The following is a 22,623-nucleotide window of genomic DNA, read 5'->3' as shown; positions in this document are numbered from 1 at the left end:
TTTTATGGAGGACTTCCATATCCTTTTAATATAGATAATATAGTCTCAATCTGTGTAATATAACATTCACAGTTCACCTGTAATATTCATTGTTGATCTATGAGCATTAAAGCCACAGGCTGTGTATCAGTTGACTGCTGGCCATCGCTGACCAGACAACTCAAATATTTAACATCTTGGTAGAGAATGTGTATGTGAAAGTGGTGGTGTATATATGTGTGAACTGTGATCTATACATGGGGGAAACACACAATTATATAGTCATTAGGAGTACTATTTAGCCTATGTAGCAATTGTATAACATGGTGGAACAGCTGAGTATATTAGTCAAGCACTTTTTAAAGTATGTTCTCTGTATTTGTCCTTGTATCTATCTAAGAGGTACTATTGCTTGCCATAACTCACATGTTTTAAAACAGATACAGTGCCTGGATGTTGATGCTGAAATGTTAGAGGAGAGGAACGTTTTAATCTGGAAAAAATGCGATTATTAAATTAAACAAACATAGAAATAAACAATTCCACAATGACAATTGAGGTAACATGACCATTACCAATTTGAGAAAATTAGGATTGAATGGATTTTCTATTTGAATTAATTGTTCAAGTGAATACTTACTTCTTTAATTCGTAATGTCTTCTTTGTTCGTTTATTATGAAACACTATTGGGCTCCACGTCCTTCATGGATTTTATTGTGAAAGTGCACTACTCTTAGATAGTATCGCAATATCACCAGTAGGCTATCAGCGGTGCTTTCTGTCCCAGTCCGAGCCCACAGCGCCCTCTGTCGGCGAACAGGCGCGCTGCAGCCGAGCAGACAACAGTCGTCCCCATAGAGACAGGCTCCGACAACAGGGCTGCCGGAGCACCGTTAGACCCGCTGGTCCTCTCCCAGAGGCGATGACAGCCTTATTATGAAACAGCTGGCTTTCGGACATTCATAATTCCCTCGGAAACAGACTTCCGGGTGGTTGCCAAACATATTTGTTTTCTTCTATTGGATTAACGACCATCAGCCGCCAGTCGCAGCTTTTGCCTCAGAGGCCCGGAGATTTGTGTCCCTCGGCAGGGGAGGAGTCCTCTCGTTATTTCACCGCTAGCTGCAGACAGGCCAGCATGTCGGCGGTGTAGCCACACGTCTCGGAACACAACGCTGTCGAGAGCAACCCAATGCACTCCTAAAGGTGGGTCTTTTGTTGTATCTGTCGGCGTACATGTGTGTGTGTGTGTGTGTGTGTGTGTGTGTGTGTGTGCGTAGTTTAGCTAGCAAACCTAGCTCACGGTGCTCTGAACTTCATGGTGCTCGCTTGCCGTTGGGTCGTCTACTGGTCACCCAAGTCCTGCCTCGACTGGACCGAGCTAGAAAAACACAACTACTGTTGAAAACGCCCATAAATGTCTTCAAATACTGGTAGCTATAAAACACAGAGCGTTGGCTCAGTCATGTCCAAAAGGTGCTGCTTTTTCCATTCATTCCAAGCTAGTCAACTGCAACCAGGTGCAAATAAATAGTGTTTTTTTCTGACGTGTTAAAATGTGAGACGCGAACAAGACTTAAACGATGTGACTTTATGTTGTAGTTCGTCGTCGTCATCAGTGAAGGTGCTGTCAGTGAGGCCAGGGCCCTGCTTGTTGTGGTTCTCCGTGTCTATGACGTAATGCAACCGGCTGCTACTCCAGGCAGTGATGCGTTTGTGTCCCTCCGTGCAGGATGGACGTGGAGGTGAGTGCTGGCAGGGACAGCACCTGGAGGAGGAGGGCGGCGGCAGCAGCGGCAGATGATGCGGGTGGAGCAGGCATGGAGGCGCAGGTCGTGCCGCTGGAGCTCTACGACTCCGCACGAGCCAAAATAGACGCAAACCTCCGCTGGTTGTTCGCCATAGCTTATGGTATAGGTAAGGCTTCAACTATCTCTCACGTTAATATATGTATTGGAGCAAAACAATATGCGGTGCATGAGTGGGTCCAGTCTCCAGCTGTGTAGCCCTGAAGTAGGGTTCGTTATCTGTAAAGATGACATATGCACATGTATAGCCTCTATGTTGTTTGTGCTTTATAGACTCAGTACTGTAGTTGCATAGATAATTGGCTGGATGCAAATGTTGTAAATGGAGCTGGAACATTTGCAATAATTCATTTTCTGTCATGCTCTGATCAAGACTGAGCAACAACACTATACCTATACTACAGGCCTGGTATCAATGGATAGAAAGATACAGCACACAATTTAGTCATGCTTGTAAACAACTCCACCAGAGGATTTAGAAATGATGTCAGGTCATGTAGATTTAATTTCTTACACTTAGAGCTGAAAATATAATTTAAATACGATTAGTCAAACTAAATATTTGACAACAATCTGATGCAATTCTTCCTTTAACCCTTGTGTTGCCTTAGGGTCATTTTGACCCGAATCAATTTTACACCCTCCCCCCGCCTTAGGATTAATTTGACCCCATTCAATGTTTAATGTCGGTGTTCTTTCGGTAGTCAACAAACAAACATAAAGTGCCTCACACTTAAACTTGGAAAACAATATTAATTCTAAGAATTTTCTGGAGGTTTTAATTGCTGGCGTCAAATTGAACCCAAAGGGTAAAATATGTTAGTAAATATAAAGGTAACAGGAGGGTGAAACATTGAATCGGGTCAAAATGACCCAAAGGCAACAGGAGGGTGTAATATTGATTCGGGTCAAAATGACCCTAAGGCAACACAAGGGTTAAGTAACTACTAAACCCAACATGGCAAACATTACCTTGTTTGCCATTTAGTTTGTTGTTCTCTTGTGTGTACATTCAGATAGTAAATGAATGTTTGTTAAATTTATATTTTGACTTTTTAAAAAGTCACATTGGGTTGACGGAAATCGTGACTGACTTTTTTTGCCTGACATTATAATCCAGACCAAACTCATGTGCAATGAGTTGAGGAAGCCATCAGCAGATTAATTTATAGGAAAATAATCATTTGACCTTAATTGGTATGACTCGCTGGTATCTTGAAGGCCTGTCCAGAGTTTAAAGCAACAAGAAAGCTGAAGCCGTAAACCACCGATGACTTCACACATCTAGTCTCTGGACTGATTTAGATAGTAAAGTCAATGATGCCCACACTATAGTCATCACACTCATTACATTGAGGCCATGAGCTGAATTTGTCCATCTCCTTTTCTCTCATACGAATGTGTATTTTATTTGTATATAGTCATTGTAGTTTTCTTTGTATAGGAGTTAAGGATAGGAGTCAATTTAATACATCATCAGTTGATGCAGTTCGATGTTTGATCTGTGACTATACATGAAGAGGGTTAGTAGTGTTGTTATTATATGGTTTATGTCAGTATTTGGTCCGAAAAGACAATATGAATAGATTTTGTCTAAAAATCCAGCGCCCACTCCTGAATAAATGTGTTCAATATGTAAAAAGGTAAACAAACTTCCTGTATAAAAGACAACAGCTTAGCAACAGTCCAGACCTTCGCGTTAGCGAGTGAAGACCTCGGCCGACATCTCACGATCAGCCGACGTCTTTTATAGACGGGTCACTAGCCTTGCCCGCTCTTACAAGGTCTACTAAAACATAACAAATGATTTCTCTACATGGCTGGAAGTAAATGTCTTGAAGTGACTCCTTGGATGGTGGGAAGTGTGAGCAGGAGATCAGCTGTGCGGTTCCTGCTAGCCTACTCCTCTCCGTGGCTTCATTTCATCAGCATGACAACGAGGCATTTCAAAGGAGGCTGAGACAATCATCCGGGACAGGAAAAATCTCCATCATCATATTCATTCTCTGAGCCAGACAGTGTTAAGTGTTCTGGTTCGCAGTGGATGACTCAGTAAATTGACTCTGAGAGTGGAGCAGAACCCGAACACGTAAAGCTTGTGAAGTGATGTGAGGTTTATAGCGTCTGATCAGGATGGCATTCGAATATAAAGGAAGGATAATGAAACCTGTTTACAAAGGGAAGATGTCACTTTCACAAATGAAAACAAATCTGACATCCACAACCAGCCTTGCACCAAAGCACCATGGTTGATATCACACTGATCTCCTAACAGCTGGAGTGTTGTTATGCTTAGTGACAACAGTGGAAGTTGCTGGTTTAAGATGTACCTCCCTGATCAGTTACTCATGATAAACACCAAACCATCACCGCCCCCCCCCTCAAGCTTCCTCCTTCCTCTAATTTGATTTGCCGCCGTCCTGACGTCACATTGTGCTGAAACATTGACTTTTCAATTTAAATTTGTAAATTTTATTTAATTTATTCGCACAATAAAAGAAAAACATACAAATGTAACATTATTAAACGACACACTATGTATTTATAAGAAGTAACGGATTATGGGGACAAATGCTTGAATTTCTGGTTTTTTTTTTTTTTTTTTTTTTTTTTTTAAATATATACAGGACTGTCTCAGAAAATTAGAATATTGTGATAAAGTTCTTTATTTTCTGTAATGCAATTAAAAAAACAAAAATGTCATGCATTCTGGATTCATTACAAATCAACTGAAATATTGCAAGCCTTTTATTCTTTTAATATTGCTGATTATAACACAGCTTAAGAAAACTCTAAAATCCTATCTCATAAAATTTTAATATTTCCTCAGACCAAGTTAAAAAAAAGATTTATAACAGCTGAGTGTTTGTCAAGGCTCAGGAAACCCTTGCAGGTGTTTCGAGTTAATTAGACAATTCAAGTGATTTGTTTAATACCCTACTAGTATACTTTTTCATGATATTCTAATATTTAGAGATAGGATATTTGAGTTTTCTTAAGCTGTAAGCCATAATCAGCAATAAATCAGAATAAAAGGCTTGCAATATTTCAGTTGATTTGTAATGAATCCAGAATGCATGACATTTTTGTTTTTTTAATTGCATTACAGAAAATAAAGAACTTCATCACAATATTCTAATTTTCTGAGACAGTCCTGTATATATATAAGGTTCTTTAAAACAAGTTTTTTTAGGCAATCATAGGTTAGGGCACTTATAGCTAGATATCTTGAGCCTTAATCCTTTCGGTCAACCACAGGTATCTTTTTCCTTCTAAAAAAGTTTACTTGTTGTTGTATATTTTGCTGATCGGGAAAAAAAAAAAAATCAAAAATAAACTCATTATTCCATGTTAATCCTATAATATCTACGACTAACATCCCAGACGGGAGCAGCGGTGTTCCCCTGTTTTGAAACAACGTGGTGTTGACGTGCAGCCTGTTTGTTTACCGCGAGGCCGTCTCTGGTCACTCATGCTCAGTGTGGAGGTCACAGGAACCAAAACAGTTTTATTAGATTAGAGGGCACATTTGGAAGCACTGTGTTGTCTGCGTGTGTGAAAGTCAGCCGAGCCAGTCACATGTTTAAGTGGTTAAAGGGATTGGAACTGGAGGCCCGCCTGTTTGTTTAGACTCACGGCAGCTTTTATAAGGCCTTAAAATGACCAAAATGTTTCTTTTGTTTTCACTAGAAACCACGGAAATGTGTTTTCTGATTAGAGACGCTGTTTAAAAAAAATTCATCTTTCACATACTTTCATAAAGCTTTCCTCTTTTCCAATAGCGTGAAGACTTAAATACAATACTGGAATACATAAGCAGTAGGAGGAAATATACATAGGCGACAGAGAACGTGTGTTATGATGACATTTGACTTATATTTTCTTCGATACATATTTCCTGTTTGCAATCAAACCTTTAAATCAATGTGACTCGGCAGGTTTTCCGACAATAACTAGTTTATTATTCTTATATTATCATTATGTTTATCTGCGATCAGCCAGCACACCCAAAAAATAAATGCATTGCTCGTTTATTTACTGTTCATGGATATATAATACTCGTACGTAAGAATGTGTGTTATGTTGAATATCATAGGCAAAACTGGGTTCCGATTCTGATATGTATAACAAAATTATGAGATTTATATATTGTCCAGGGGTATTTTTGTACATAAACTTTGCGATTAACTACCAGTGGCATTAAATCAAATGATGATGAAAAACTGAATTAAACTAGAAGTATTTGCTGCATGCACCACCAGCCTTTTTATTTGTCTTCCTGCAGGGTCAGACTTATAGGTGTGCCCACTGGGTGCAATGGCTTGGAGGCTATGTTCCCAACACACTGTTAGGGGGATTCTCCATGAAGCCTTCCTGCAGAGAGAAGTGTCTTCCCCCTGCAGAGCCCAGAGTCTGACGGCCCTGCCCGACTGTCAGAAAGATCCCTGCTGATCAATCTGACCTTGTGTCTGAACGAATAGGAACAAAGGCTTTGCCTGCATCCCCCCCCCCCCCACACACACACACACACACACACATGCACACCAGGGTGGGCTGTGACGCTTGGATCAGGTGTGGATGATGAATATTTAAGGAGTATTAGCAACTACGATGAGGACAGTTGCTACTCCTCCTCCACCAATTCCCTTCAGCCACACACACACACACACACAGACCTCCTGATGTCGGGGACCATAAAACGATTCAACGAGCAGGCCTTAGTGATGGGAGGAAACTGCAACCCAGCCCCCACCCTTCAGCCATGTTGGCATTCCCCATCACCATCTCCACGGCAACCAAGGAGGATGATTGGGCATTGTGGGGACAGCTGAGGCTGAGGAAGTGGCAAGATGAAGAGAGATGTGTTTGGAAATCGGCCAGAGGAAGACGGGAAAGATTTGGTCTCGTTGGGAGAAACACAAACGAGACGAATCCAGACCTGGGTGGACGTGTGATGAGCATTTTGTGAAGGGGTCTGGGATTCTGAAGCCGACATGCAGCACGACACAGAAGCACAGAGTGAGATCGTTACTGCAGGTGGACTGTGCCAGGCAAGCAGTCTGGATCAGCTCTGTCACAGTGTGCTGGAGCTCTGATTGGAGCCTGCCGTGTGTGTGTGTGTGTGTGTGTGTGTGTGTGTGTTTTCCGCTGATGGCTGTCTTACTTTGCCTGTTCACCTCAGTCAGCTGGCTTCTAAGTGAAGCTAAGTGAGAAAAGATGCTGTCGTTGAGTGGTTGACTATTGATCCAAGTATCATCATTTATCCTCTTTTTAAATGTGGGTATTTTAAAGCCTCTGCTTCATTCTCTTAGTATTTGTTTGGAGGAGCGGTCAGTAAATTCAACGCGCATTCTTTTCGTTGTGTCACTTCCATACTTTCATTTATTTGCAGAACAGCAACAGAAACATAAATTAAACTCATATTAAACGGAAAATCCTCGTTTTGTCTTAATATGCGGTTGAAAAATAGTATGCCCTTCCGCTCTATTGCCCAACACACCTGACTGTACTCAGGTGACATCTACATACGGTTAACGCCCCCTGACAGTAGGATGAGAGCGATATTAACCTTTACATTTGTTCAACTCTTGATTAAAAAAAAGAAAATAATCATATTCCTTTAGGCTAATTTGACTGGAGTTACATACTCTATATCTCTATAGATGGGACAAACTACTTAAATGAGGCCCAATTTGTGGAGGATTTATTTTTCTTCAAATAATAATAGTGAAACTGATAATTGATTCCTGAAAAATTCCTGAACCCATTTTTATATTTGAGTTTTTTATCCTCATCATATGCATTACAACACTATCAGACAACAGTCTCCTTGTTGATTCCTGTGGAAATCTACCTGGAAAGTGCTGGAAGCTCCATTTCCATTTTCTTCAGACATTAATTCTGGATTAACATGCCCAAGGCGTATAAAAATAGCGGCCCCATGTCTGTGTCCAGGAGCATGAACGCACCCCGCTGGCAGCTTACGCACCACTAAATCCTGTCAGCTTGGTTTAAGGCCTGCGCTCCACCTGCGGGCCTTCATGGCTGCTCGTCGTGCTGTTTGACCTTTGGCTTTCCCTCAGTGCTCTCCTCTTGCAATGGTTTCTCATTAAGTCTAAGACATTAAACGTCCGAGTCCTGGGAGAGTGTCTGTTACGTAACACGGTGAGGCACTGATGGGATGCACAGTACGGATTGTGACTTAATACAACTTTAATATATGTAAAATACATTATCAACCAGACCGTATTTTAATGGCACGCGCTTGCTCGTCATTGTTTCCAGATCACATCCCTGCAGACCTGCGGAATCCCTTCTACACCGACCAGTATGAGCAGGAGCACATCAAGCCGTCCATCATCCGCCAGCTGCTGTCCGGGGAGCTCTACTGCCGGGTGTGCGGGCTCATCCTGCTCGCCGAGCAGGCCGCCTCGCTCCAGAGCCACCAGGCTGTCCTCCAGGCCCTGTCCAGGAAGGGCATCTACGTCCTGGAGGCAGACAACATGCCGGTCTCCGATCTGGACCTCAGCTCGGCTTCCATCAAGATGGTGGGTTACTCGACGTCTACGTCGATTGCTATGATTGCTTAATGTGACGATACGTCTACGTTGGGTTAACACTGGCCGAGACGATCCATTGAGACTAATTTAAGAATTGGTAGATTAGTAATAAGACACAATATGTTCACTGGCATGCCAATGTTGGGAGCATTCTCTGCAGTAGTGGAACCTAGTGGACGGACAACCCACGCCTCCATCTGCCAACTAGCACACTTTGCTTTCCACAGCCAAGAAATATGAGCCACCAGTGGATGTTTTTTTAAGTTTCAGAGTGTTCACCTAAAATATTCATGAAGCAACATTCTCAACATGTTTCTTTTGATGTGAACCCACTCTTGTGAGGTATTAGTCACATCCCACAGGTGTGAAAACACAGAAGGCAAGAGGCGTGCTGAGAAGCAGAAGTTTACACGTCAGAGTGTGAAACTATGTCTTTTAGTTGAGTTTTATGACCTGTTTTTTATTATAGTGAGTTTTAACCACGTACTCGCTCTGTGGCACTCTGAGATTCTTGGATGAAGAGTGCCTTACAAATAGAATCTATTATTATTATTATTATTAATAATAAAGTATTCTTTGCTCTTGGCGACAGAGACACGGAAGAGACTGACAGCATCATTCAGGGAAATAGATTCTTTATTTGAGACGTCGGATGAAAAATTACTTTTTTTATGTAAAAAGAAATCCGTTGCCAGGCTACCAGCAAAGCACACACACTTTCATTGTGTCCGGCCTTTCTGCACCGCTAATGAACAGTGAGTCATAAAATAATGAACTTCAGGAGTGTTCCTCTCGCGTGCAGACGCGGATTTTGCTGTTTGAATCTGCATGTTCCAGTAGGAAAGTCTCCCGTTTCCACTGCAACTCTGTGATGGGGCATCTCCTACCTCTTGTGATTTTAAAATCGTCTTTTTCTTCACAGGAAAGCACACATATGTACGATAATACTGTTTTTAAAATGCAGTTGTATGCAATATAATCATCAACATATTAATCCTTCCAGAGCTCCCACATCCACCTCATTGACGCGCTGATGATGGCCTACATCGTGGAGATGATCAGCGTCGAGAAGGTGGTGTCCAGTGTCAAGCGTTTTCGAACTTCAGTGCCTCCAAGGACTTGCCTTTTGACCTGGAAGACGCGATGGTCTTCTGGATCAACAAGGTGAGAACCAGACTCGGGTGTTGGTGTTTGACATGCGTGCTTTCTCCTATCTGTGTGGACCCACAGCACCTTTGTCGTTACAGGTGAACACAAAGATGAGAGAGATCATGGGAAAAGAGCTGAAAATGAAGCAACATTTGCTGGAGTCACCGGGTCACCAGAAGGTAACAGCTTGTGTGTGTGTCACCTTGTCTCCTTGTCTCCTTCTCTCCTTTCTGTTGAATAGTGTCTTTCTTTTGTAATTTTGTTGCCTTTGTTTATTGTCTGTCTGTCTGGGATCTCATACGCGTCCTTTCCTCACCGGGTGCAGTAACAGTCGGGTGGAGATTTAGTCTTTGAGATCTGACGAGCACCTCATGTCACCTTCTGATCACAGATTGAAACACACAATGTTCACGGCCTGGCCGTGGTCGCCAATTTGAGCCCTGTGTATCAGCACTTCCTGTTTGTCATGTACAGGCAACTCTCACTGGATCACGTTGACACTGAAGAAAACTTTTAAAACAACACAAGGACTTTCAGACTCGTCCTAAAGTTGTAAGGAGCATCTTCCAGATGTCTGAGCGGATTTATGTCCATTTATCTGTGATGCTGATTGGAGATTATAATAATTGTTATGTCTGTTTATTCATATATTTGACTTGAGACATGTCTCTGGATCCCCTTCAACTCTCCCACGCCTCTCTATGAACCTTTAATTACAATATACACCAACACCTCAAGTAGTTTCCCCCTTTTTCTGCCAACCCCTTTCCAGTTGACATTAAGATCAGATCAGTCTCCATGGTAATGGGGGATAATCTGATTTCTTGTCACTGAATATGACCCTTGACTTGTCTGCTGCTCTTCCTGTTTGTGTCTCCCCAAACTTCCCCCCCTTTCCTGCCTCTTGGATACTAGTCTCCCTCCAAATGGTACTGGAAGCTTGTACCTGTAAGTGAAACCGCTATCTTTGTGTGAGTGTCTGTCTGAGGTGTGTGTTTGTGTGTGTGTGTTTCAGTGTCAGACAGGGATGTATAAATACAGTATTATTCAGTGAAGATGACACAGTGCCCCCTGGTGGCAAAGGAAGAAACAGCTAGCTCACGAGACACTCGTTTCCTGCTTATCTTTTTGATTTTACTTCGCATCAAAGCCTAACGCAGTGCCTTCAGTATTCAGCTGAGCTTTCACGTCACCCCGCCCCCCTCCCTCAAAACAAAGTGAAACAACACACAGTTCTCACTAATCTGTCTGGAGTCCACTCTCCCAGTTACGGCTTGCCTCATCTCATTTCACGAACTTCCTCCCCATCATTTCTTTCTTCCCTCACCAGCCTGATACGCTGCATGCTCTGGCCAGCTACCTATTGGAGCCTGTGGAGTTCTCTCGCATGGTAATGTACTCAACACAAAGCCTTTTTTTTATTTTATCCTGACCGCCCCGCCCCTCCCATCATTAGTCTTCATTACATTATGATACCTGAAAGCGCTGAGCATCCTTGCCAGTCCTTATGAGAGAAGTATTGTCTTTACAGTATTGTACCACACAGACTTTGCAAAGCTCCACATGACCACATCCATCTAAACAGCAGTAGATACCTCCTCTCTAAAGTGTTAAAGAGAGCCAGATCACAATGTACAAAGTGAGGCGTGTTGCGTGGTTGTGTGTGTGTGAGCATGTAACTCAGTTTCCTGATGAGATACGTGTGATCACTGTGTTAAAATTCGCGCCCTCTCCTCCGGTGTAGGTGCGTTACCGCAGAGATCACATGTCGGGTCGAGCACTTCAGCACTTCCCCCTGCTGGATGACCTCATGAAGGATGTGTGTGACGGCACCGCTCTGCTGGCTGTGATCCACTTCTATTGCCCAGAACTCATTCGACTGGAAGGTGCGGTAACACTGGACTGTAGATCGATGCCACTCTCAGGCCCGGACACGAAATATGAGGTCAACTGAGGTTGACTTTAATACTGGAAGCAGGGGGAAGAGATAGCTGTGAACAAATCAGCACTAAAGTTAAATTATTTGTGCTCCTTGGTATAACTCCTCTCACAGATAAAGCTGTATATCCTCACATTTAGTCTACAAATATGAGAGGGGTATTGATCTTCTCATGTAACTCTCTGCAACTCCGCAAATGGGTATTTTCCAAAATGCCAAACACAGTCTCTCATAAGAAGTAGGTTTAAAACAGGATTGATGTACCACTTCACTATAACAGGGAGTATTGACCTTTATTGTTGTGTGCAGATATCTGTCTGAAGGAGGTCCCCTCCATAGCAGACAGTATGTACAACATCCAGCTGCTACAAGAGTTCTCTCACGAGTACCTGAACAAATGCTTCTATCTGAAGCCCGAGGACATGCTGTATTCTCCACCGGTACTGAAGGTGAGCCCGAAAACACACCCAGAGAGTTATAATAAAAGAGCTGCCGACCACATTTCCGCGTGGTTGCGGTGTATCGGCCTCGAAGGTGATCATTGTGACTTGCAGAACAACGTGATGGTCTTCATCGCTGAGCTCTTCTGGTGGTTTGAGATCGGGAAGCCCGACTTTGTGCAGCCCAGAGACCTTCACGAAATCAGAGATGGTACAACACACTCTCTACTTTAACATATAAAACACACGGTTATTCACTCATTTACGCTGTGGTTGTGTGTTGTGTGTGTGTGGTGCAGACATTTAAACCTGTTTTTGTATTTGACTTGTATTCTCTGCATATGTTGTGCAATATATTTTATCATTCTGTACACTATTTACCCCTCAAATTGGTCCTTTATTTAAATGTGCATATATTATACTTCTTACATAAGAGCAACTGTAATGCACCAATCCCCCCCGGGGTTAAAACAAGTATTATAGATTTTGCTGCTATTGGCTCTTGATGGCACTTTATATTATGGGATCTCTTCTAAAGTTTGATATCATCATGTGTGCAAGTGAGATTGCTGCTGCAGCCCAAGACTTCACGATCCCACATTCCTATCTCCAACGTCACCAAGCGGAGTTTCCTGACGTCATCCAACTCGGCAGACATCTTGACCACGCCCCCGGGTCCCGACCCCAGGTGATACACACACCCCGTGTCTACCAGTCACATCACACACGTTTACTGATTAATGATCTGTATTTTACAGTTAAGTGTTTTATTGGCCTCATTATTAATCCCAGATTACATTTACTGCAGCACCTTAATTGCAGTATTATAAACATCTATGGTGGGATTTCCCCAAGTATTTAAATGATATAATCGCATACATTCGTGTCATTTTGGGAGGACACTATCAGAGTAGAGAAAAGTAACATTGTTTAAACATTAAAACCCAAACCTCTCCGTGTTCTCCTGACAGCAGTAGACCAGGCTCCGTGAGCACATCTCACTCTTTACTGCCGCTGAGACAGAGACAACAGAAAGTGGCTGAGGAGAGCACTCCAGGTAATATAAAACAATCATTTACTCCGGCTCCAGTGCAGTGTGCGGCTTCAAGTCACAAAGTTCCCCAAGCAGCTGAAAGAGAAACAAAGAAAAACAGTCCGGTTGTTTTCTGAAGGAGAAATGTACCGACATTCTTTTGTCTTTCTTATTTGAATATCCACATAAACAAGGTGCTCGACGAGTTAATGTCAGCATTTCAACGGGATAGATGTCAAAATAGTTCACTTTCATATCTTATTCTTTCGAGTCAGTTTTATATTAAATCTAGAGAGTTAATTTCCCATGTGTAGTCATTAAAGTCATCAGGTAATATTGATCTTATTTTCTTTGTACAGGGCTGGGAAATCGGTCCGACTCTCTGACATGTGATGCACAGCATCAGGGCTCAATACTGGCGTGGCCCGAGAGGAGGCCGAGGTGAGCAGTGTGATCACAATGCATCATGTCGGTCCATGATCCACGGCTAACACACATGGTATGTATCCCTCTCCTCCTGTCCAGGCCTTTATCCCAGCCAGTGCCCTACGCCTTGCACTGCCCCCTGGAGGACGACGCAGACAGTATCAGCCTCGCTCGCTCCATCAGCAAAGACAGCCTGGCCTCCAATATACTGAGCATGACCCCCAAACACATGCCGGGAGCGCAACTGCCTCAAAACAGGCTAAGCGTTCAAAGCCTGCTGAGTCACATGCGCATCGAGGACGAGGAGGAGGAAATAGAAGAGGAGGAGCTCGTCGCTGTGATCCACCCTTCTGCGCTTCCTCGATGTCGGCTTGGGAGCGACATGGAGCAGGATGAGTTGGAAATCCCGAGTGCGCCGTCCACCTCCAGGGTTTCCAATACTCGTTGCTCCCCCCGCCTCGACGTGGGTCCCGACGGCTATTATCTGGAGCCGTTGATGCCGGCCATCTCCAAGCCAGCCAAAGAGAAGAGCATCAGCCTGAACAAGGAGGAGGAGAGTGGCGAGAGTCGCTGTAAAGCCACAGCGGCTGCGAGGAAAGCAGCCATCAGTGCCCCCAGGAGAGCCCCCGCGGCCGAGTTAAACAAAAGTACCTTCACGCCTATACCTGTGGCTGAATCAGTCCGCCGCTCTCTCAGGCCTCCCACAGAGGGGTCGTCAGGCACCGCTCAGCCCGAGAAGAAGCAGTCCTCCGGCTTCTTCCTCCATTCGTCGGCCGAGGCAGAAACTCCTTCCACTGCGCTTGAAATGGGCCAAGACTCCGACTCTGACATCGCGGACCTCGAGGAAGACAACGAGGAGGACGAGCAGATGGCGCTGACGAAAGAAGTCCTGAGGAGAGGAAAGGGAGCGTTCTTAGAGGAGGGGGAGGGCCGTGAATTTGGAGAGGGCGAGTCGGCCAAACTGAGAGAAGACCTGAAGGTGAGCGAGCGGGACGATAAGGAAGGCGGCAGTGGACGCTCGAGCCCTTGCCTCAGCACCGCGTCGTGGGCGAGCAGCTGCAGCGCGTCGTGCAGCACCAGCGTCAAGATGACCAGCTTCGCAGAGAGAAAGCTCCTCAAACTCGGCCTCCGGGATGGATTCTCGAGCACCAGCAGTTCTCAGAAGACCACACCGGATGGTTCTGAGGTCGCCCCCTGCTCCCCCTGGCAAGTGAGGAGTGACACCACCTTGGGCTGGCTAGGAAAGGAGCCCAGTTCTGTTTTGGGGAAGAACTTGGCGGTGAGCCCCCCAGTTGTGCCTTCAGAGCTGCTGCAGCTCCACATGCAGCTCGAAGAGCAGCGGCGAGCCATCGAGTACCAGAAGAAGAAGATGGAGACCCTGTCGGCGCGGCAGCGGCTGAAGCTCGGCAAAGCTGCCTTCTTGAACATCGTGAAGAAGGGCGGAGGGAAGAGTGAAACGCTTCCCCTGCCCCTGAAACACTCAACGCCCTTCTCAGAGCTAAGTGACAGGAGTCACATGAAGACCCAGTCGTGTCGGGATGACTCGTGTCTCGCTGCTCTGAAGGTGGAGGCAAGGGCAGGTCAGACCGAGGGGGAGACGAACAGGAGCAACAAGCTGCCCCAGGACAACGGGGCCGAGCCGGACCTGAACGAGTGTTCCCACTCCATAGAGCTTCTCAACAATGCCATGAGTTCCATCCAGCAGCAGATGATGCAGCTGTCTTTCCAGCAGGACCAGCTGATGAAGCGGGTGGCGTCACCTCCACAGCCGCCTGTGAAGCGGGCGGCGTCACCTCCACAGCCGCCTGTGAAGCGGGCGGCGTCACCTCCACAGCCGCCTGTGAAGCGGGCGGCGTCACCTCCACAGCCGCCTGTGAAGCGGGCGGCGCCATCCCCCGAACCCCCGATGAAGTGCGCGGTGTCGCCTCCAGAGCGAGTAGAATCGAGCGCCAGCACAACGACACATTCCACGTCTCCTCCCTCGGACTCGAGGTCGTTTGCGGTTCACTTCGTGGACATCACCGGCGGCCCCGCCGCCTCGGCTCGCCGCCCGCCCAAGCTCAGCTCCGGCAAACGCAGCAAGACCTCGGAGCTGAAACAAAGTAGAGAGGACAGCAAGATGGCCGCCGTCAAGTCGCATTCTCAATCCCTGGAGGGCGGAGACGGTTCTGGTAGATTCCAGGAGAGGAGTATCGTCGAGAGCTCCAGACCGGAGACGAGCGTTCAGAGAAACTCCACCTTCAGGGTCGGCGGTGACCCCGAGCAACGTGACGGAGAGGGAGCCGAGAGCTTGTCGGGGAACGCGTTGACGTCTCAGGCTGCAGAACACGAGGAGAACACAAGGAGAGAGGCGGTGGGCGGAGAGGAGAATACAAGGGTCCAGGTGGACCAATCAGAGCTCACGGATCCACTGGCTGCAGACTGCACGGCAGATGGCGAGCAGAAGAATGTGATCGGTTACTTCTTCAAGGTAAAACGGGTGTCTAACTTTTGGAATATCAAAGAGTGCCGACCGGGAAGCTTAAATCACTCATTTCACCGGTGGCCTCCTCTCCATGTGTCTCCCAGGACGAGGAGAAGGCAGAGGAGAAAGCAGAGGATGAAATGGCGAAGCGCCGCAACGCCTTCCTCCTCAAGCAGCAGCGCAAAGCGGAAGAGGCGAGACTACGCAAGCAGCATCAAGAGGTGGAGAGTGAGGTGAAACGTGATGAGGCCAGGTATGTTTCTGTTTCACACTGAATTAGGACGTTGATTAAGACGTGTTCCTGCCTCATGACCTCATGATTTAGAAACATGCCCCACGTCTGTGCTTTACTTTATTCACATTATCCTACAGACATGATGTCAAGACTCATGGCAAAAAGCTTCATTCAAAACATTGACATTCAGATTTCTGTTTTCATTAAGTGAAATATTAAAAGCAATAGTCAAAGGGCTTTCACCTTTTCTTCTACTTCCTCTGTCAAACACAAACACAGGCCTCGTCGCTGTAATTGTCACAGTCAAAAAGTCAAAAATGTGTTAAAAATAGATTCAGTTAATCACTCCAAATTCACAACATATATATTTTGTTATCTTCCTAACTATTCTGCTTTCGTCCATATCAGTCAGAACCTGTTTGATCTTCTGCGTGCACCTGAACTAACACCGATCTAACAGCACCATGAATTACGTTAACCAAAATACAATAACAACAAACAATAATATATAAATATGATGACAGATATTCAAAGATTTATAGGAAAACCTCAATTGCAGTTTAAAATGTTTTAAAAAACAACGGCCCCTTGCCTCCACGCTGAATGTGCACCAAAAAGGCTGTTTTCCTTTTCTTCTTTTTTTTAATGACTCGAGGTCCCCAGGTAACGCTCGTCCCGTGTGAGTAAGGCTGAAGTGTTTGTGTGTGTGTGTGTGTGTGTGTGTGTGTCTTTGTGTCTTTAACATGCCCTTTTCTCCTCAAGGCGCAAGGCGGAAGAGGACCGCGTTCACAAAGAGGAGGAGAAGGCGCGACGAGAGATAATCAAGCAGGAATACCTGCAGAGGAAGCAGGAAGCGCTGATGGAGGAGCAAGGCCTCGTTAAGCCACGCCCACACACCAAATCCAGCAGGAGCAGACCCAAATCACTCCACCGGGCCGAGTCCAGCAGCCTCTCCAAAGGATCCACCACACGTAAGAACACCGCCGGACCCTAACCGGCGTGTATGTGTGTGTGGTGCTCTGCGTCTGGAGCCGTGTCGTCATCGTCCACAAAACGTGTGTTTCGTTCACTTGTGTGCATTTGTTGTCGTCCTCTGAGTGTGTACATGTGTGTGATGCAGGTAATTCTCTGAAGAAGTCCCTGTTGATCAAAGCCCAGGGCTCAGCAGCCGGCTGCAGGGCAGGTGAACCTCCTAACCTGCTCTGCATGACGTGATCTCCATACATATACGTGCACGGCCCGAAAATATAGTAAACGGGATGAACCCTTTTTTACTCCACCCACCCGTCAGGCTTTATAGAGTATCTGATTCGGACTGATTCATGATCCATTTGTTTGTTTGTATGTTGTTTTCTGTCTCTTGTTGGATCCCTGGCTTGTAAACGGCTATGAGACACACAGTAGAACCGCGGTGGGAAGAGCCAATGCCGTACCGACTGGTCCCAAATCCTTCCGTCTCTGTCGTTTTTCAGCCGACCTGAGCCGCAGTTATCGAGGGTCGACGCTCTCTTTGGCGACCGAGGCGGACAGCGTCATCTCCGGAGGGGAGGAGTCTCAGAGGTGAGACTTTGTGTGTTGTGTGTGTGTGTGTGTGTGTAAGATCGGAGGGCATGTAAATTATCCGAGGGGTTATTCGATTGACCCTGTAAGTGTGCTCTCCAGTGCCGGATCCGTGTGCTCCGTGGAGTCGTTCCCGGTGCTGAGCAGGGCGTCGAGCAGGAACCTGGAGAGGGACTGGGAGAGCGGCTCCATCGCCTCTTCCATCACGTCAACCGAGTACAACGGTGAGCAGAACTCTGGGGAAATCTGTTTGTTTTTCCGACTAACTTAACATTTGCTTTCCTGCTGAGAGTTGGATGACATCTCCACATTTTAGGGTTAGAGAAGTATCTGTACAAAGAGGCGGTGATGTGGCGTGACCCATCGGCTACATTCTGTGCAACCTGTCACAAACATGTCGTTTCTGATGAGTTTGATGAGAGTGTTTTCTGCACACATCAACAGGCGTGTTCAACATCTACTTCCTGTTGTTTCCATCCTAGAAACAGTAAGCGGGTCAACGCCGCCACACGTCTGTTATGTAATTGAACATGTAGCGCTCCAGGCTACGTCTCAGCCAGCCTCGTTTTAAAGAAGCGAGGCAATGCGCCCTGGAAGAGTTTCTATGTCCACGACTTCCTGGACTCACTGCGCCCATACACTGCTTCCTGTCTTTATGCGAAGCTTCTAATCGCTTCCCCGCTCCAGCGTCATAAGCAAAACTATTGCTTTAAACACTTATAAGCCTATGCATGCATCTTATTTAATCTCATTGTCGTGTTTTGTTTGTTAAAAGGTCCTAAACTCTTCAAGGAGCCGAGCTCCAAGTCCAACAAGCCAATCATCATCAACGCCATCGCCCACTGCTGTCTGGCTGGAAGGGTTAATGAGACCCAGAAGAATGTGATTCTGGAGGTCAGTGGGAGCACTTATTTACTGTGAATGTGTAAAGTAGTCAGCGTCGGAAATACACGAGGGCAAAGGGCCAAACTGCCGCCAAGAAATGTCATTTTTCCCCCGACATCACGAGGAGAGGCAAAAAATGCCCTCATGAATTCCTCTAATAATTAGGATAATTTAATAGCGTTTTGTTTGTGTTCTTTGTGTCTGTCCTATCTTTATTGTACTGTACACAAAAAAATCAGTTTAAAAAAAACTAAGAAATAAGTTATAATTGTTTATAGTGGTTTTAAAAATGTAATAATAATAATAATAACTTTATTTATATAGCACCTTTAAAAACAAAGGTTACAAAGTGCTCTACAGAGAGTCAAGGCAAAAATAAATAGAATAGTAAGAAACAAATATTTTTTATTTTATTTTATTAAAATAAAAAAATAAAATAAAAAACAGACAAACTAGATTAGGGGAACCAAAGATCCTCATAAAAGGACGACATCACTTAAAACTGTTCTATAAAAATGGGTTTTAAGAAGTGATTTAAAAGAAGTCACTGATTCTGCAAGCCTTATCCCCTCTATTATATTAATTATATTATTATATTAATAACTACTGCCGACTAGTGTTATTATTGCCTTTTTTATGACAATTGCTCATATACTCAAAGCCTAAATAAGTATATTTATTATTTTTGAACAAAGGTTAAATGATATTTCACAAGTTTCAAAAAGTGCCCTCAATTTATTTTGAAATGCCCCTGGATTTCAGTCAGTGGGGTCAAAAATTGCTCCCGAAAAAATATATAAATGTCCTCCCCTGAATGTAGCTCCAATGATCCTCACAGCCGACCGTTCCTCTTTCCTCAGGAGCTGGAGAAGTGCGAGTCCAACCACCTGATCATCCTCTTCCGCGACGGCGGCTGCCAGTTCCGGGGCATCTACTCGTACTCCCCGGACACGGAGGAGATCGTCAAGTACACGGGGACGGGGCCGCGCGCCATCGGCCGCAAGATGATCGACAAGCTCTTCAAGTACAGCTCGGAACGCAAGCAGTTCAACGTGGTGACCGCCAAGTCGGTGTCGGTCAGCGTGGACGCCCTGACCATCCACAACCAGCTGTGGCACGTCAAGAGACCTGGCAGCGCACGGAGGAAGTGAGACACTCGTTTCTGTTCCATCTGCTCCTGTTGGGCAGGACCCAATGAGAGGATGGACGTGTGATCATGTGACTAACGTGTTCTGAAGAATGAAGACGTCAGTCTGAATGTTTTTTTTCTTCTTTTCTTTCGCTTTTCTTTCTTTTGCATGTCACACTATTTATTTGAGGGGAACGTCCTTCAAAGATTTGGCACTATGGATGACGCACTGATTCCTATGTGGCGGTGACGAGGATACGGACCCTCACGTTGAAAACCACTGAGTCTACTTCACTGTCGTAAAGCCTGCTGCTGATACCAAGTGCAACATTTATGTACTTCATAATGCTGTTTCAGCAGAAAATACCCGACTGCTGTGATTAACCCAGGCTCCACACAAAGAGCCCGTATTATTCACCAGTAACGCCTACTGGTGCTTTGAGAAGATGGAACTAACCTTTTTTTATTTTTATGTAAGGATGGAATGAATTTTAGTGAGTGGTAATGTCCAGTCTTGTTTTCTATTCAGTGTGTGTGTGTGTGTGTGGAGAGAGTGTGTGAGTCTTTGTGTTGAGGAGAGCTGGAGGCACGCCGCTCTGAATGTGTTCTCTCTATTCTGCTTTAAAAGAAAAAAGGGAAACAGAACTACGGAGCCAAGCAAAATTTTTTATTTTTTTATTTAGTTTTTGTTTGGGAGCTTTGTGCCGCTGATGGAGACGCCAGAGGATTTAAAGTTTTACAGAAAGAAGGGAATTGTACTCGTATTCCAAACAGGAAGCGCTTCTCAGACTCGGTGAATTGTGTTGTATTGACTTCCTGCTTATATGCCGCCCATCCCTGATGCCACTGAACCCAAATGGACTGAGCTACGCCACCGAGCTGTTTGCCGCTCGCTAGCCGATCACTGGACTCAAGTGAGACGTTCGATGTCCCTGTAGCTGCTGGCGCTCAACGCGAGTCGATTCCATGGAACCGCCGAGTCGGCAGCCGGCGTGATGGAGGGAGAACTGCACAAAACTTGATATTTGTTTGCTGCATTTTGTACATTTTGGAGTAGTATTTTTTGGGGGTACGTTACGTACAAGTTATGTTTACTAAAAAGCAGGCACTATTTTAAAGGTTTTATTCTGTTACAGGCTTTCAGAGAAGTTACCAGTCTTATTTCATTGTGTTATATTTTATGTTTATTTATTTTGAAAAGATATAATAAAATGCAACTAGGTATGTTTTCTGATGAAGTGTGTGTTCTTGCTTAAGTTGTGTGTGCACTGTAATATATATATACAGGACTGTCTCAGAAAATTAGAATATTGTGATGAAGTTCTTTATTTTCTGTAATGCAATTAAAAACAAAATGTCATGCATTCTGGATTCATTACAAATCAACTGAAATATTGCAAGCCTTTTATTCTGATTTATTGCTGATTATGGCTTACAGCTTAAGAAAACTCAAATATCCTATCTCTAAATATTAGAATATCATGAAAAAGTATACTAGTAGGGTATTAAACAAATCACTTGAATTGTCTAATTAACTCAGAAACACCTGCAAGGGTTTCCTGAGTTAATTGACAAACACTCAGCTGTTATAAATCTTTTTTACTTGGTCTGAGGAAATATTAAATATTTTATGAGATAGGATTTTAGAGTTTTCTTAAGCTGTAAGCCATAATCAGCAATATTAAAAGAATAAAAGGCTTGCAATATTTCAGTTGATTTGTAATGAATCCAGAATGCATGACATTTTTGTTTTATTAATTGCATTACAGAAAATAAAGAACTTTATCACAATATTCTAATTTTCTGAGACAGTCCTGTATATATATATATATATTATATATATATATATTATACATATATATATATATTATACATATATATATATATATATATATATATATATATTTACGCCTCCAGGCTTGATGTGGCCCTCAACCCTGATCACCCCGTGGCTCAGTATATTTACTAAGTAGTGACATTATTATAGCTTAGACATCATTTTTAATGGACATACTTTAAGTAATGATGTCATTTCAATCAAAAACAAATAAATATAATAAATAATAAATATTTATACTTCGTGCTCCATACCACCACATTCTATTTTGGACCCTTCTGCACATCCTGACGGTTCTCATGTGTTCAAGTGGCCTTTATCCACATTAAAATCATCGGAACCATTGAGAGAGACTGTTTTATTCATGAATATCAACCATAATTTAACCCTGAGCACTATTTAAGGTGTCGTGTTGAAACTAGTTATTAAACTATTAAAGGAGAATGTCAACTTCCGCCACCTGGTGGTCATGTCTTACCTCACTTCATTTCTCCCGGAGCAGCCCAGCCGGTGGTGGAAATTAGAAAATGTCAGTAAAAGAAGCTTTTTAACAATTTAGGAAAACCCCAATTACAAGTTAAATTCCTGCATTTAAAATGTTATTTACGTAAGACTGAAGCAGCACCAGCAAAATATTCTGGAAGTTACTCATACTCAATTTAGAAAAGAAGTCCATGGGAATGTCACGCTATTACATATTAGATTATAAGATCTGTATCTCTGATTTATAGGAAGATGATTTATGGTATGTTTTATCATAATCAAATGTTTTCTTTGTAAAATCCAAATTCGTAGAAGTAACTACATCTGATAAAAAAAGAGGTAACACAGTAAAATAATTAAATAGAGTGAAAGTAAAATACTTACTTCTGCAGTATAGTTTAAAGTAGAATGAAATATAAATACTAGTATTAGTTGTAACCGTTTTTACTTTCACATTAAACTTTCCTCTAACTTTCTATCAATGGAGCCCAACCAGAAGTCCAGATGTGGGACCGGCAGTCTAACACAGGTCATGTGCACGTTTCCCCAAACGACAGCGCAATGGAAAATATGAATGGACCCTGAACTGCCGTTAAACTGTCTGTGGCTCCTCGTCAGTTAGCTTTCTTCTGCCTGCCGCTTCATTCAGAAGAAGAAGAAGAAAGCCGGGTGTAAAGTTGCTGTTGTCTCTGAGG

General features: G+C 44.1%; 1 protein-coding gene across 1 annotated transcript; it reads left to right on the top strand.

Annotated features, from left to right (window-relative positions):
* The first annotated feature begins 868 nt into the window (after positions 1–868).
* LOC130205098 (calmodulin-regulated spectrin-associated protein 1-B-like) lies at positions 869–20,837 on the top strand. The gene is given in 21 exon segments (XM_056432239.1): positions 869–1,186; positions 1,713–1,897; positions 8,074–8,336; positions 9,352–9,442; positions 9,445–9,512; positions 9,596–9,676; positions 10,828–10,887; positions 11,242–11,383; positions 11,746–11,885; positions 11,991–12,087; positions 12,438–12,564; positions 12,848–12,933; positions 13,269–13,350; positions 13,435–15,805; positions 15,904–16,052; positions 16,797–17,005; positions 17,155–17,217; positions 17,507–17,594; positions 17,697–17,818; positions 18,370–18,488; positions 19,340–20,837. Coding segments are annotated over 20 exon segments (4,833 nt in total). The 5' UTR covers positions 869–1,186; position 1,713; the 3' UTR covers positions 19,631–20,837.
* The last annotated feature ends 1,786 nt before the right edge of the window (positions 20,838–22,623 follow it).

This window comes from Pseudoliparis swirei, chromosome 15 (assembly GCF_029220125.1).
Source record: "Pseudoliparis swirei isolate HS2019 ecotype Mariana Trench chromosome 15, NWPU_hadal_v1, whole genome shotgun sequence".
Lineage (NCBI taxonomy): Eukaryota > Metazoa > Chordata > Actinopteri > Perciformes > Liparidae > Pseudoliparis > Pseudoliparis swirei.
This window is presented reverse-complemented; position numbering and strand designations above follow the sequence as displayed.